General features: G+C 42.6%; 2 protein-coding genes across 6 annotated transcripts in view; one reads left to right on the forward strand and one right to left on the reverse strand.

Annotated features, from left to right (window-relative positions):
* ANKRD27 (ankyrin repeat domain 27) overlaps positions 1 to 6,420 on the reverse strand; it is a 47,718-nt gene extending 41,298 nt beyond the window's left edge. For 2 of the 5 annotated variants that reach the window (XM_075510747.1, XM_075510743.1), the window contains exon 1: positions 6,231 to 6,361. The gene's annotated coding sequence lies outside the window, so the exon portion shown is untranslated. Of the gene's footprint in view, positions 1 to 2,665; positions 2,693 to 2,978; positions 3,181 to 6,230 lie in introns of those variants that run through there. The other 3 variants (XM_075510746.1, XM_075510744.1, XM_075510745.1) reach the window with 3 other exon arrangements.
* Positions 6,421 to 6,472: 52 nt separating this feature from the next.
* Positions 6,473 to 10,697, forward strand: RGS9BP (regulator of G protein signaling 9 binding protein). Its single transcript, XM_075510751.1, has one exon. The coding sequence runs from the start codon at positions 7,039 to 7,041 to the stop codon at positions 7,750 to 7,752; it is 714 nt and encodes a 237-aa protein (XP_075366866.1). The 5' UTR covers positions 6,473 to 7,038; the 3' UTR covers positions 7,753 to 10,697.
* The last annotated feature ends 3,178 nt before the right edge of the window (positions 10,698 to 13,875 follow it).

A 13,875-nucleotide genomic window follows, 5' to 3' on the forward strand; every position in this document is an offset into this window, starting at 1 on the left:
ATGCTTAACAGAAAGCCCACTAAAAATTGTCATAGCCATATTCACTATGAAGTTTATTGAATTCTATCATGCTGAGCTGTAAAAGCAATACACAAGTACTAATGTTATATAAAAGGTTTAAATGGAATCACTTAAGTGTGTGGCTTCATGCCTGTAAACACAGAAATAGCTCAAATTGCTGGAAGAAAAGAAGCTAGCTGACCAGGGAATCTAATAAGCATTATGTTACTGTTTTTAAAAACCCATAATCATAACCTTAAAACAGCCAAATCCTCTCTAGATTAAAAGCAGAGTGATAATTCTAATGATATAACTAACAGTACAAGGGATAGCTAAAGTGAAGAACATACCATGGCATCTAAGCACATCGCACTTTTCTCCAAAGCACTGGAAGTGAAGTCTTACGACCTTTGGTACTGAGAACAATGAGTAGATTTTAACTATGACAGTTTATTTTGTCATTGATAGTGTTTTCCTTCAGAGACAGTCAAGTGAGGTACCTTTTACAGACCTATCAGGTTTCAGTTCCTTTTAAGAAGAAATTTAGAAAAACAGCCACTAAAGTAGATGTCATTGTATTTGCATTGTTACTTGACAGTTAGATCATGTCCACATTCAAGTTATACAACTTTTTTCTTGATTCTTAGGCACATCATCTTCTGAATGTTCTGCTACACCACTATTAAAGACCTAACAAAACATACTGCAGAGAAAATAACAGAATCCCTAATTCTGTATACAAACGCTTCATATTCAATGTTGAACAGTATAAGATTCTGTGTTTTCACTAAGGCATTTTAGTAATACTTTGGCAGAGCAAAGACAGTAAAATAGCTACCAAAGTTAGTAAAAATTATTAGCCTAGTTCAGTAATCCGAAATCTCTCCAGACCAGCAAGTTAGGATATTACACTGGGATGATAACATCAAGTACATCAGTGTCCTCTCCACAGAAGTCCAGCTACAAAGCAGCAGAATGCCATATTCTCCAAATCTTCAACACCAGATCCATTAGCATGTCACATTCAAGAAGCAAAAATTCACTGACTTTTACTTGCATAGCAATACTGTGAAGTTTCACATGAGGACATAGATTTCATCTTCACTTGCAGACTCTACAACAGTAACAACTAAGGCTTAGTAAACCACTAACTAGAATACCACTTGCCAAAGGGCTCAAAATAATGAGAAAATCAGAACAAGCAGCAACTTACTCAACTAAAAGATGTTTAGCTCAGAGTAGCAGACAGACATTTCTGATAAAGTTTGTATGTGTATTTATCACACTAGCAAACTGCAGAGCTCTGCAGACAAAAATGAGAAAGCAATTGTTCCCCAGTTCTAAACTTAATTTGTTTTTACAGAAGTACTTTTTTTCTTCTTTAAGAGCATCACTTGTTAGCAAGAACAGCTGAAGTTAAGCATATCTGAAAGCACTTTGCAAGCAAACAGGAATCTAACAGTGGAATTTAACTAGTTTCAGCCCAAATAAAAGTGCAGTTACCACTTCAGCCACTGTTTTACCTGCACTATTACTCCTCCCATTTACCCCACTTCCAGGCAAAGGTTACAATCTGGACTTGAGCCCTCAAATCAGCATTCATCTCAAAATAAAAACAGAAGATCCCTTCTCTGTTTCTGAGCACACAAGAAACCTTACTCCCTCCCCTAAGGGATGAACACTGAGCATCTTATGAAAAACAGCTGAGATACATCCCAGCACACCTTGCTCACTAGGAGAGACCAAAGGAGGAAACAAGCTATTCCTGCCCCTTTTAGATTCAGCTGCAGCTTGTATTGATTTTGTGGAAGTGAAGTACATCAGAATAACACCTCTGAATTATGAGATCTTAGAGTGGTGAATTTGCATCAGTCAGCTCAAGGCTTCCTAGCAATCAGGGAAAAACTAAGTTTTTTGATCCCAGAACATCAGTCTGACAGCAATGGAACAGGGTCTGGAAAGGAGGGGTCAGCAGCATTCCAGGAAGATACTCATTTCTCTCAGCATCTCCCCTTCAGACACACTTTTCTGCCAGTGAAGAGTTAAGAGCTGGCACAGGATCTCATGATTTTGGTTTTGTCTCTGCCTAACACCCCCCAAGCCCTTTTTAGGCCTAACAACTCTGGCCCTCCTACCACTGCTCCCACCCTTCTCAGACAGGCCTCCCCCAGAGACCCTACAGCACCTGCCAGCAACAGGGCAGTACTGTGCAGATGGGTTTCTATCAGTTCCCCATGCAGCTTTTCATGATGAACTCCACCTCGTAAACCCTAAAACTGAGCTTGTTCTTAAAAAGCAGTAAGAAGGTTCACCCTTTGTATTGTAACAGTGTATTTGCACTGTAGTTTGATGTGGACACATTCTTACTTGTCTCAGACTTGAGGCCAAAGAACATATTGGCTTGACTCTCCACAGTCACTATTTCTTTCCTCCACAGAAAGCACATTTTAATGACTGGCTCATCCTTCAGCAGGCAAGCTTCCCACTTTTATCCAGTCACTTCCGCTAATTTTTGAGATAATCTTACTTGTCATTAGCCAAGTATTAGGAACAAGCCACATTCTCCTCTTCATAGCAGAATAGAGACTAGACTCCCAATTCTCAGTTCTTGCAGGTTTAGAAATCCACCAGAGTAGCTGGAAAGAATTTTCATTCTTTGGCTTACCACTATTAAAACTGCATTAAATTCTCAGATGGGGAGCCCTGAGCTATTCACAAGCAAGCCCTGGAACAGAGTGCAGAGAGTGCTGATCAGTGAACCACATAATCAATTACAAGGAACATGTTTAGAGGAAAAACATTAACAGAAAATACAAAGTTCCCAAAACAGCTTCTCAAGCAAGGATGCTTCCTCCAAATATTAGCAAGCTGTATTTAAGGCCACCTCCTCAGGTTTGCAGAGGTGTCAGCACATGCACTTTTTTGGAGGGGGAAACAAAAACTAAGGAGTTGAAATACAAGGATAAACAGTGTTTTACTTAAGCCAGTTATTTTGATCCTTTAGTTACTGAGGCAAGACAGTGGTATAATTCCCCAGCCTGTGTATTGAGGGGCATGAACACTGCACTGCTGAAATGTGGGTCACAGAAGGTAACACCATTTCTTGACTGCAGTTACAGACCACCACTGCTCACAGCAGACCACATAAGGTTGATATCAACTCCAAGACTAGCGGCAAGTCTGTGAAGAAACCAATTACACAGGGTCAGACCCAGCACAGGCCACCCACAGAAATACAAAGTAACTGAAGCCAGCAACTCTGTACCCCATTTACCTTCATTTGGATTGTCCTTAGACCAGACAACAGGACAGGAATTTAATCAATTTCTCAATAGGAAAACCAAGTCCTCACAGGCCAGCGCTAAGTCTTACCTCATCATTGCAAGAAATTTAAACATCAGACCACTACTAGAATATCTAGTTATGAAAAAACATCGTAAAGTTACACTAGTTCCTTCCTTTAGGGAGCAGAGCAAGGGTAAGGAAGGCTGGAACACAATTCAGCAGGTAAGTTCTTCTAACTAGCAAAATAAATTATTTTAACCACCACTGGTGTTTTGATGCTACATAATGTGCCATGCACCAGCCTGAGGTAATTAAGAGCTTCCTGATGGTAAATACCATGACACAGTCTAACATTACTCCATGATCTAAATTAAGATTCTTGCTATGGATCAAATCCTCAAGCCACTTTACCAGCTAAATGCTTAGCAGAAAGCAAGTCACAGAAGAGTTATTGAAGGAAGTTGTGTAGATCAGTTATCGGGGAAGGGAGGGGGCTGATGTCATGTTTCATTTTCACTGTATCCCATCTTATTTCCCCTCCTCATCTCACAGTGGCTTCAAGCTTTCCCAGGACACAGCATTCTACAGACCCAGTTCAGTATATAAGCTTACTCCAAAAGCAAGCCCATCAGGCAAGGTTTACCAACCATTTAAACAGAACAGACTTGTATTACCTAAAATTCTACTTAAAAGTCTATTAAAATGAGGATATAGCATTTAACAAGTAGTGATGTTCAAGAAGCATCACAGATTACTTTGCAAACGTTTTTAAGCGTACTGGAATAGGAAGAATATGGTAATTAACATCTATTGCAAGAAAGTCTTTCCACAGAACCAGGAAATACATTTCTTCTCCTATTCATTATGCTGCTTCCTAATTCTCCTCTAAAGATTTTTACACTCCATCCTAATAGTTTTCCCAGGACAGTATTTCAGCTAGTCAGCATCTTGTTCTGAAAATCCAAATCTTGATACTGCTTTCAAACATCACACCTGTCTGACAAACTACAAGTGAATTTCAAGAGTTTCCACAACCTACCTGAATTGGATAATGGCATGCAGCTGAACTTAATTTAGAACTAATCTAATAACAGCCTCTTTCTTCCCACACAACACACCTAAAGATGTATTTAGGCATTATCTGATACAGATTATAACTGCTGCCACCTTCAGGTTTCAGTAGTCACATGTTCCTGAAACAATACCCCCTCCCTCCCCTTCTCAGCTACTTTCAGAGAAGCAGTTTCAAGATTCTGATGTGTCACAACGAACAGTAACCTCAGTGATGCGTGGCAGACGTTAAACACAGCTACTATACGCACACACAAGTATGCACAATTTAGTTAGCCATAAGCTTAACACTCAAGTCACACAGGACTCCAGATTCAAACCCAGAGCTAATCCTTTTTCCACCTGACAATAATTAAGCAATTATAAGACTTCACTTATAATCAGGTCAAAATCATCCTGTGTTTCTTTATTCCTACAAGGAAATAGGCATTATTGATTCACTGCTTCTAGACTACCAACACACAAATTGGTAGAGCTGCTCGGTCTACTCTGTAGAAACTTGGCAAGCTACAGAAGTTAAAAGGCAGTTTCACCCACAGGTGGCAATGTGCAGCAGAAGCTACGTAGGACTTAGAATCAGGGCCAAAATTAAGGCAGAACAACAAAAAACAGTCAGTGGAGTCCAAGCTACCAAGATCCAGAAGAAGGAACGTAGTCTAGACAAGACTCTTCAGGCTGGGCTCAGCACCAGAAAGCCAGTCTGCCTAGACTCTGCTCCTCATAGCAAATTACCTTGCTCATAGCACACGCTGCACTACAGGGGTAGCATGATAAGGAAAAGGGTCATGCTACCCCTTCTCATGGGAGCAGGTCTTCACATCTTTTTCACATCACTATAGCATTAGAAAACCACTCAGTTACCCACAAACATTGAGGCATATGTAGTAGCATCTGTTGTGATGAGAAAGTTCTCCAGAAGTCCACTTGGGCAAAGACACATCATGTGCTAGACACAACATAGTTTAGTTTACTATGTAGCACTCAACATCATTACTTCTGTTCTTCTAGAATGTTCTGATGTACACATAGACACAGCCTAGTGTACACCACTAATCATTATATTGAACTTCAGCGCATTTACAAGGGTCATCTGTGAAGCATTATTTCTGCTAGTGAGGAACTGGTGTGTTTCCTGTACTTTCTCATATATAATTGCTTGACTTGAGCTAACTGCAGGCATTCTGGATCGCACACCAGCACTTCCCACTGGCCGCCTTAAACGCCCCGTGCAAAAGGTGAAGACAACACGAGTTCTTTCCCCCGGCGCTGCCCTGGAGTGCTTGCGACACTGCGGGACACCCGCCGCACCATGGAGCCTGGCTGGAGTCCAACAGCACCGACCTCACGTAAATAACCTACGCAGCTGGGGTTAAATGAAGTTCTACAACGTATTAAACGCTTCTGCCGCTTTACCGCGGTAAAGGAGCGGGACGGAAAGCAGGTGCCAGCGAGGCCGCGGGCACCGACAGGTGCCGCCCGTTCGTGCGGCCGGAGGTGCCGCCGAGCACCCGAACGGCCACGGGAGCAAGCACGACCTGGCCCCCGCCGCCGGGCCCCCACCGCCCCGCGCGGGCTCGGCGCCGCAGCTCCAGCCCGGCAGCAGGCCGCGGCCGAGGCCGGCAGAGCCCCCGCCCGCCGCACAGCGGCCAGGCCGCGGCCGAGCCGCTCCCGACGGGCGCCCTGCCCCCCTTCCCCGCCACGGAGGGGCGGGAGGGCACCACCGGGACCTCCCCGGCGGCGGGGCGGCGGCTGCCCGCGGACCGGGCGGCTCCCCACAGCAGGTCCCACAACCGCGCGCCCCCTTGGGCGCCGCGGGAAGCCGTCCTCCCGCCGAGGAGCGGGCCGGGAGCGCCCGAGGCGGGAGCGCTACTTACACCGACAACATTGTCTCCCTTCCTCCCCGGCCGCGGAGAGCCGCCGCCAGCGGCCCACACCCCCCCCGAACCGCTCCGCGCCTCAGCCAAGCCCTACCGGGATCCAGGGCGGGCCCGGCGCGGCGGCGGCGCCGCACGAAGCCAATGGCCGGGCGCCGGCGGGGAGCGAGTGAGGAGGCCGGCAGGCGCCGCGGGGTCAGAGCCTGCGGAGGCGGAGCCTGCGAGGGCTTATAGGGCCGGGCCGGGCCGCGCCCGGGAGGCCGCGGGCGCTCCCCGCGCGGCGCCATGTGACGCCGCGGGAGCCCAGCTGGGACGAGTTAAACGCGAGTGGCGGCGGCGGGCAGCGGCAGCGCAGCGGCAGCCGGGGACGGGCAGCTTCCCCAGAGCAGTTCTCGAGAGCCTTATCCTTCGCGTATTTTTTTTCTCCTCCCCCCCCGGTGTTCGGCAGTTTTCAAAAAGCGGCGCCCGATCGCTGGAAGCCCTGGCTGCCGTTCAGCGCCGTGCGGAATGAGCCGCCCCGGTTCTCCTGCACGGTGGCAGTAGCAGGCGGGGAGCGATGCTGCCTGCCCCCCGGGGCTCCCCGCAGCCCGCCCGGGCTCCCCGAGGGGTCGGCGCCGCCTGAGCAGCCGGCAGGGACGCGAGGCGGGTAAGAGGGCGCTGAATGCATGCGCGACCCGGAGCTACCACTTGCCATGTGTGCCGGTAGCATCTGGCTTTGGCAGCCGCCTGGTCCCGGTACCGGGTAGTCGGGGCGGAGCGGCAGCAGGGCAGAGCGGCGGGGACGCAGCCCCGCGCCGCCGCCGGGATCATGATGAAGGAGGAGTGCAAAGCGCTGCTGGACGCGCTCAACAAGGTGACCGCCTGCTACCGGCACATGGTGCTGACCATCGGCGGCACCTCGGACTCCCAGAACCTGCGGGAGGAGCTCAAGAAAACCCGGCAGAAAGCCCAGGAGCTGGCGGTGGCCAACAGGAACAAGCTCACCACGGTCCTGAAGGACAAAACCGTGAGTAAGGAAGATAAAGCCGAGTTCGAGAGGCTATGGGTGATTTTCTCCACGTGCCTAGAGATCCTGGAGATCGACATGAGGAGAGCCCTGGAGCTGGGCCACGAGTTCCCGCTAAATGTCCCCAAAAAGCACCTGATCCAGACAGGCATGAGTGGGGGAACCTCTGGCGTGGCCGCCAGGGCGATGAGCATCCAGAACATGAAATACGAGGCTGAGCACAATATAGACGTGGTGGATTTGAAAGACCTCGAGAACGAAATCAACCAGGTAGGAGAGATGATGTACGAGATGGAAATGAAGGTCAATGTCCCCCAGTGGACGGTAGAGGCTAAGCAAGACCCAGGGGCCGAACTAAAATCCACCATCAGCGTGGGCGCTTCTTCTATTGGCATGATCTCTGTCGAGGAAAATAAATCCTTCTGCGATATCAGCAAAGTTCTAGCTGGGATTATTTTCTCTGCTGTGCTCATTATCGCTATTGTCCTGGCAGTGTGTGTGGTAAAACTCTCTTAGGGTGGTGCAGGCTCTGACAAGAGCGACCCTCTCCAGCCTGTCTTTGGAGCATGTCACGCCTCACCTTTAGTTTCAAATCGGGTCACTTGGATGAGCTGAGAATTTAAACCTAGCACTTGAAAAAACAAAGCAAAACTTTTGCCTCTCCATATCCTAAAATGCACGATTTGTTTCTTCTTGCTCTTTGAAGAAAAGAGATGCAAATCAGCCTGCGGAATAGGATGTCTTCATCTGCTGGACTTGTAATGGTTAACTATGAAGTATCAGGGTATTATCACTACTGGCTATAACAGGGATTTGTCTGCTATTAATAGATCACCGTTCTCAGAAGCCTGTATTTTTTTGTTCTTGAATAGGCTCTGGTGTTTGCTGCTGGTCACTGTTTACAGTATTTGAGAGTAATACAAATTTGGAGGCTAACACAGGTGTTTTGTCCGACAAAGTGAATAGAATACGGGTTTTTTTTCATCAAATACACAAAATGTTATTTCAGTGGAGGAAAAGGGGAAGGATTAAAACCCCAATAAAAGAATGTAAACAGCCTCTATTTTAGATAAGTTAATAGTTGGGGAGGGTGGAAGTGTGGAGGAGGATGGAGAAAACAGAACAAGCAATGTTTGATACCAAATACTGTTTGCTGATTTAGACTGGATTGTACAGAACCCAGTTGCATAGGTTGGCAGAGCATACACGGCTGACTAGTGGCTTTCCAAATCCAGAGAGAAAAAAGGGGGAGTTGCACATGCAGAAAAATACTAGCAAGCCTCATGGTTCTCATCCACATTTACCACGATTTTGTCTTCCCCTGCAGAAAGGCCAATTCTTGCCACTGGTTCAAATTTTTCTTTCTGTAGAAGCAAACAGTTTGCACTTCACAGTTAACTATGAAAATAGGAGCAACGCATCTACCCACAGCAGAAGCAGTAGTTTTTGAAAATAGATTTTAGCAAAAAAATGATGTCAACTTAAAGCAGACCTTTCTAATAATCCAAAGAGATCCCCTGTCATGTTAACAGGCAGGGATTGATGCCTTTGTATGTACAGTCACATTTCTGCCAGCTCCTGAATTCTTTGCAGAAATCCAGACAAAGCTAAAAATGTGTCTCGGTTTCATATCCCACTCATGCCTGATTAATCATTTGGGAAACAGGAAGCCTGTAGGACTGGTCCAATTTGATACACTGCAATTTTGGGAGGTAAATGCAAGAGCAGCATAAAACTTTCCAGTGCTTTCCTATGAAATTGTCAATGTTTAAATGTAAAACTGGGGGGACAGATACGAACTTCGCAGAGAAGCTCTATAATGTTTTGTAAAATAATCTATATGTTATGGTATTTATTATGTAACTTATGGAAATACCTTCTCTTACTGTGAACACACACTAACCGTTCAAGAATGCTTGGTACATAACTTTATAGTGCCATCAGTGTATGAGACACTCCCCAGGCAAATATAAAGACCCTGTAATAATGGGGGTTTAGTAAGTTATTATTCTTCTGCATTGATTCTTACAGACAGATTATCAAAAAGTAACAGACATGTTTTGTGAAGTTACTAGACAATAGTCTTCATACTTGTTAAATACAATTATGTTGACAACACTCAAAAGCAGATAATATTTTTGAGTTAAGAACTAAACATACTTTGAAAAACTGCAGCAAACTTTATTCTTGAAAATTTAAGAGAACTGGATTTGGGGAGAAAAAGTGTGTGACAAATTTGAATCTGGTCACTGGTAGGTAAGAAAAAAAATAATGTAGGTGAGGAAAAACAGTAAGTAAAGGCCTGAATTAAAGGCTATAGACTATCATTACGTTGAAGGACAATGTGAGTTCTGCACGTTGATCCAGTCTAGCCCCATTCTTGTGGGAATTCACAGCTTTATAAGATGACTCCACATTCCTTTCTAGTGTATTTCACTCATTCCACAGGATGTGTTTTATACGTAGTTAGTCTAGGTTCGTAGAGATCTCCTGCAGCATTCTAACAAAGTCAACCCTGTATTTATCGGTGCTACTGTTTCAGTCTGTCTAGAGAAGGTGTAATTGTTGTGTGTTGATTTAAATGAGAAGATCTCCTTCACAATCATATTGAGTAAACATTTATGGAAAATACAGCAAAAGCTGCAGGAGAATGTATATATTTGGATTGCTCCCACTAGTCACTAAGGATTTGTGGGTATTTTCACTCTTTGCACTCTCCTTTTACTTAGTTCACAGGAAGGTAGATAAGAAGTTGGACTCTATCCTGTGCTTCTCGAAAACTCCATGTTCCTTTTGAAATCAGATTGTTTAAAGACATGTTCTGAAAACCCAAGTAATGCAAGTCTGGTTTCTGGTGGACAAGTAAATGGTAACACCCACAGCATTCATCACCTTATATCTTGGTATCCTGAAGTGGGTATGCTGTTTATCCACGGTTAGTTGTGTAGAAGAATTTTTAAGAACAGGTAATCTCATCTTCAAAAGCAAGCCTCAGTGAGTTGGTAAATTGTAAATTTTCAGTCCGTTGCATTTTTGGGGGGGATTTTTGGATACAGGACTCAAAGAATTCAAATAAGTAGCCTATAATGATGTAAGTCTTGCTTCATTATGAATATGCACACAATTAGTATTTAAAGGATTAGACCTTGAAAAAATAATGTCTTTCCAAATCTTAAGACAAAGCTGGCTGCAGATTTATTCATCATTACTTTGTTCCTAAAATTCTGTATCTTATATTTAGGTTATCTGCAATTAAAAGATTAAGGAGAATTCTAACAGAGGATTGGCACCATCTAAATCGATAATGTTCCTGCCATTAATCTCCTACGCTTGATACAAGTGTACACTCAATGTGACTGAGTTCAGGCACAACAGCGCACAAAATCAAAACAAGATGAAACCACCATTGTCCAAAAGTACTGATGCTTCTTTTAAATTAAGAAATAAAGAGATGTTGTAGATTTGCAGTCTTCTTTTTTTTTCCCCAGTGGAATGCAACGGGAAGAAGACTGGAAATGCTATTTTTGTAAGTGAAAAATGGGAAGTCAAACTTCAAAATACTCTATATTTAAATAGCATGATGAAAATGCAAATACTGTCATGCTGATCAGTGAATGAGAGAATGTTATTGTGTTTTCAGTACAAAAGAAGATGGTCATTGCTTAATTTCAATGTTGTTCTACTTCAGTTCTTTTGTCTTTATTCACAGGCTACACACATTAAATTTACTGTATACTAAAATCTTATTCCTGACTTGAATTACACTGGTTTTGCCTGTGCATGGGTGGTATTTTCTACACTTTGAATAATTCAGACTTGTTACTGTCACTATTTATTTAACTTAAAATAAAGTACGTTCTTATAACTTACTGGTTGGCTTGCAGCAGTAATTAAAACCAAACAAAAACTGGAATATTAATACAGCTTGTCAGTAAGCTCTTCTAAAAAAGTTCCTATTTCAACCACAGGAATAAAAGTAACATGCTAAGCCCTCTCATTACAGTCTTCTTTGCATAAATGCACCCTTCTCAAGCTCCCGAAGTTGAATGTAGTGATGTATATTAATTTATACTGCAAGGGAATCAGTAGTCTGAAAAGTCAAGAAATCTCTGCCTTAGGAAACAGCTACAATAACCTTTAGGATAACCAAGATGACATTGCCTTCAGCACTGCTTGTTCAGTGTCACTGAGTAAAGTATGGAACCATTGGCTCCGGCAATTGAAAACTAGAGAACACATTAGACTAGACTAACGTATTAGATCCACACTGTGGTAGGATCCAAACTCTGCCCCCTTTCAGCCAGCAAAGCTTGCATTTATTTTAGCAAAAAGATACACACAACGTAAGGAGTGTGAAATTTGGTCCTGTGGTATTGACAGCAACAACGATCAACAGTTGTATCAAACTATCAGAACTGAATCTGTTAAATGCAGCAATTTGTAATTTTATTCCAGGACTTCCAGTCTATCAGCGTAAAAACCCTCTACACTGTTTTTGAGTTTACTAACAAAATGAACACAGAACCATAATTAAAGTGATTCTCCTTATGTTCCAAACAATGTAGCATCAAACTTCAGCATTATGAATATGAAATAAAATTAGTTTCAAAATTCTTCATGTAAATATGAAAATATTTTTAATGTGAATGCAATTATTTAAAAACAGACTGAACAACTGATGTCATTAGCTTTTGGATTAAAAATTTAAAAAGTGCTTATTTTTTGTACTCTGAAAGGAGTTGTTATGGGCTTTCTTCTCCTTCTCTTGTAAGGTTTGTGTTGTTTATGTACATTTTCCAGAAGTACCTTATATTTAAGTGCTAATGGGACTCCTAGTCAACATATTTACCCTTCACAGATTTTCATTACGTAAAAAGTCATTCAGTAAGACCAGTGGATTACAGATCTCTAAGTGCTTTCTCTCAATACGATTATGTAAGTCCTTTAATGCAGGAAGAGATCTGGACAAAACAGTAGTCTACACGTGAGCAGCACTTGCTATGGTAAGCATACAATAAAAATGGGATTAGAAAAGAATGTCTTTCATATAAAATTATCTGCATGTGTTGAGGGAACGACAAGAAAAGGAAGGAGATGGATGGATGTAAATATGTCTTTACCTTTTCTTAGCAAAGTATGCTTTTTGTTAAATATGGTAGAATAGCATCACAATGTTAAACTATAGCTTCTCTGTAAACAGGTAGTATCTTATATCCAGTGGGACAAAGAATATAAAATATCCCTGAGTGGAACTGACTACCCATTCTCTGATTAACTCAAAATATTTTTACTCTTATTCTGTATTGATTTGCTACACTTTGGTATCAATTTTACAAAAGACAACCTTTTTCTCTCTGTGTCACACTGCACGCGACTTTCTATTGGAAGAAGGTGGTCCCAGAAGGCTGGATTCTGTCATCCATCCCGAAAGCTTGCTGCTGCAGTACTGTGATGCAGTTGGAAATGTAGCTTAATCAGCTGCCACTGATTAAACCTGTGGAAAGTGAAAAGTCACATGGCATTTAACCAGCATGACAGCTCTTCTGCATCTTCTCATACAGCCAAGCACAAGTATTTCACTCTGGAAGCAATGTGACTAGAAGCCATGTAGGCAAATACAAATAAAATTACAGCATTTCTGAAAATCTGTCACTCACAGAGGCTAGTTAGCAAAAGCAATTATGTTTATTGCTCAGTTCCAGTAATTTTGTCAGAGTATGTACTGTGGTTTTCCTAAGTGTCAGAAATTGACTTCCTGAGCCTCCACAGGGTCAGGTGGGGTTTTTTGTTTTGTTTGATTGAACTGTATGTTTTCTTTTATTTACACTGTATTGCATGACATTATTTATCACATACTTACTAATAACATCTCCACCAAATTAAACAAACTAACAAATCCTCTAAAAGCTAGTTCTAATTCAAGTGCACAGAAATGGAAGTCACATTCATAGTATAAATGTGTGGTCTGTTATTTTGGTCAGTTTTCCACTATGCATTAAAATAATCACTGAAGTCTATGATCAGTCAAGTCCGTCTCTTGCACACAAATGTTCAAAGAACATTTGAACAGTTGAACTCATTGATGTGTCACAGCATTAAGGAACTACATAGCCTAAAACATTACTTCAAAAATCATGGGGTTTTTGTAAGAATAGTAAACATCAGGTCATACAGCCATGTATAATTGTCTTGAGAAAAAAAAAAATTAAAATGCAATTCCTTTGTATGATCCTGAAGAATCTATATATAAATAGCATAAACCTTGGGGGGGAAAACAAGAGAAAAAGGTGGAAATCAGAAAAGAAGACAGAAGAAAATATTTAACTATTTATACCATATAAAATGACCAAAGAGTACCTGACACACCAAACATGATACTCCCTTAGCAACTTAATCTAATATGCTAATTGAATGTGTAACTTTATATATAAATACACATTTGAGTTCTGGGTCCTAGAGGGAGTGGTCTGAATCATTACTCTCATAAGCCATAACTACTCAGTTTAGTGAGAAATGGCATGTGTGAAGACTATGCATGTAATTAAAAGCTGCAGAATTAGAACCATAATTTCAGTTGCATAAGACATGTAATCCATTACGTGTCTGTTGGAAGTAGACCATTTCCAGTTGTTAATACTA

Source organism: Mycteria americana, chromosome 8 (genome assembly GCF_035582795.1).
Source record: "Mycteria americana isolate JAX WOST 10 ecotype Jacksonville Zoo and Gardens chromosome 8, USCA_MyAme_1.0, whole genome shotgun sequence".
Taxonomy (NCBI): domain Eukaryota; kingdom Metazoa; phylum Chordata; class Aves; order Ciconiiformes; family Ciconiidae; genus Mycteria; species Mycteria americana.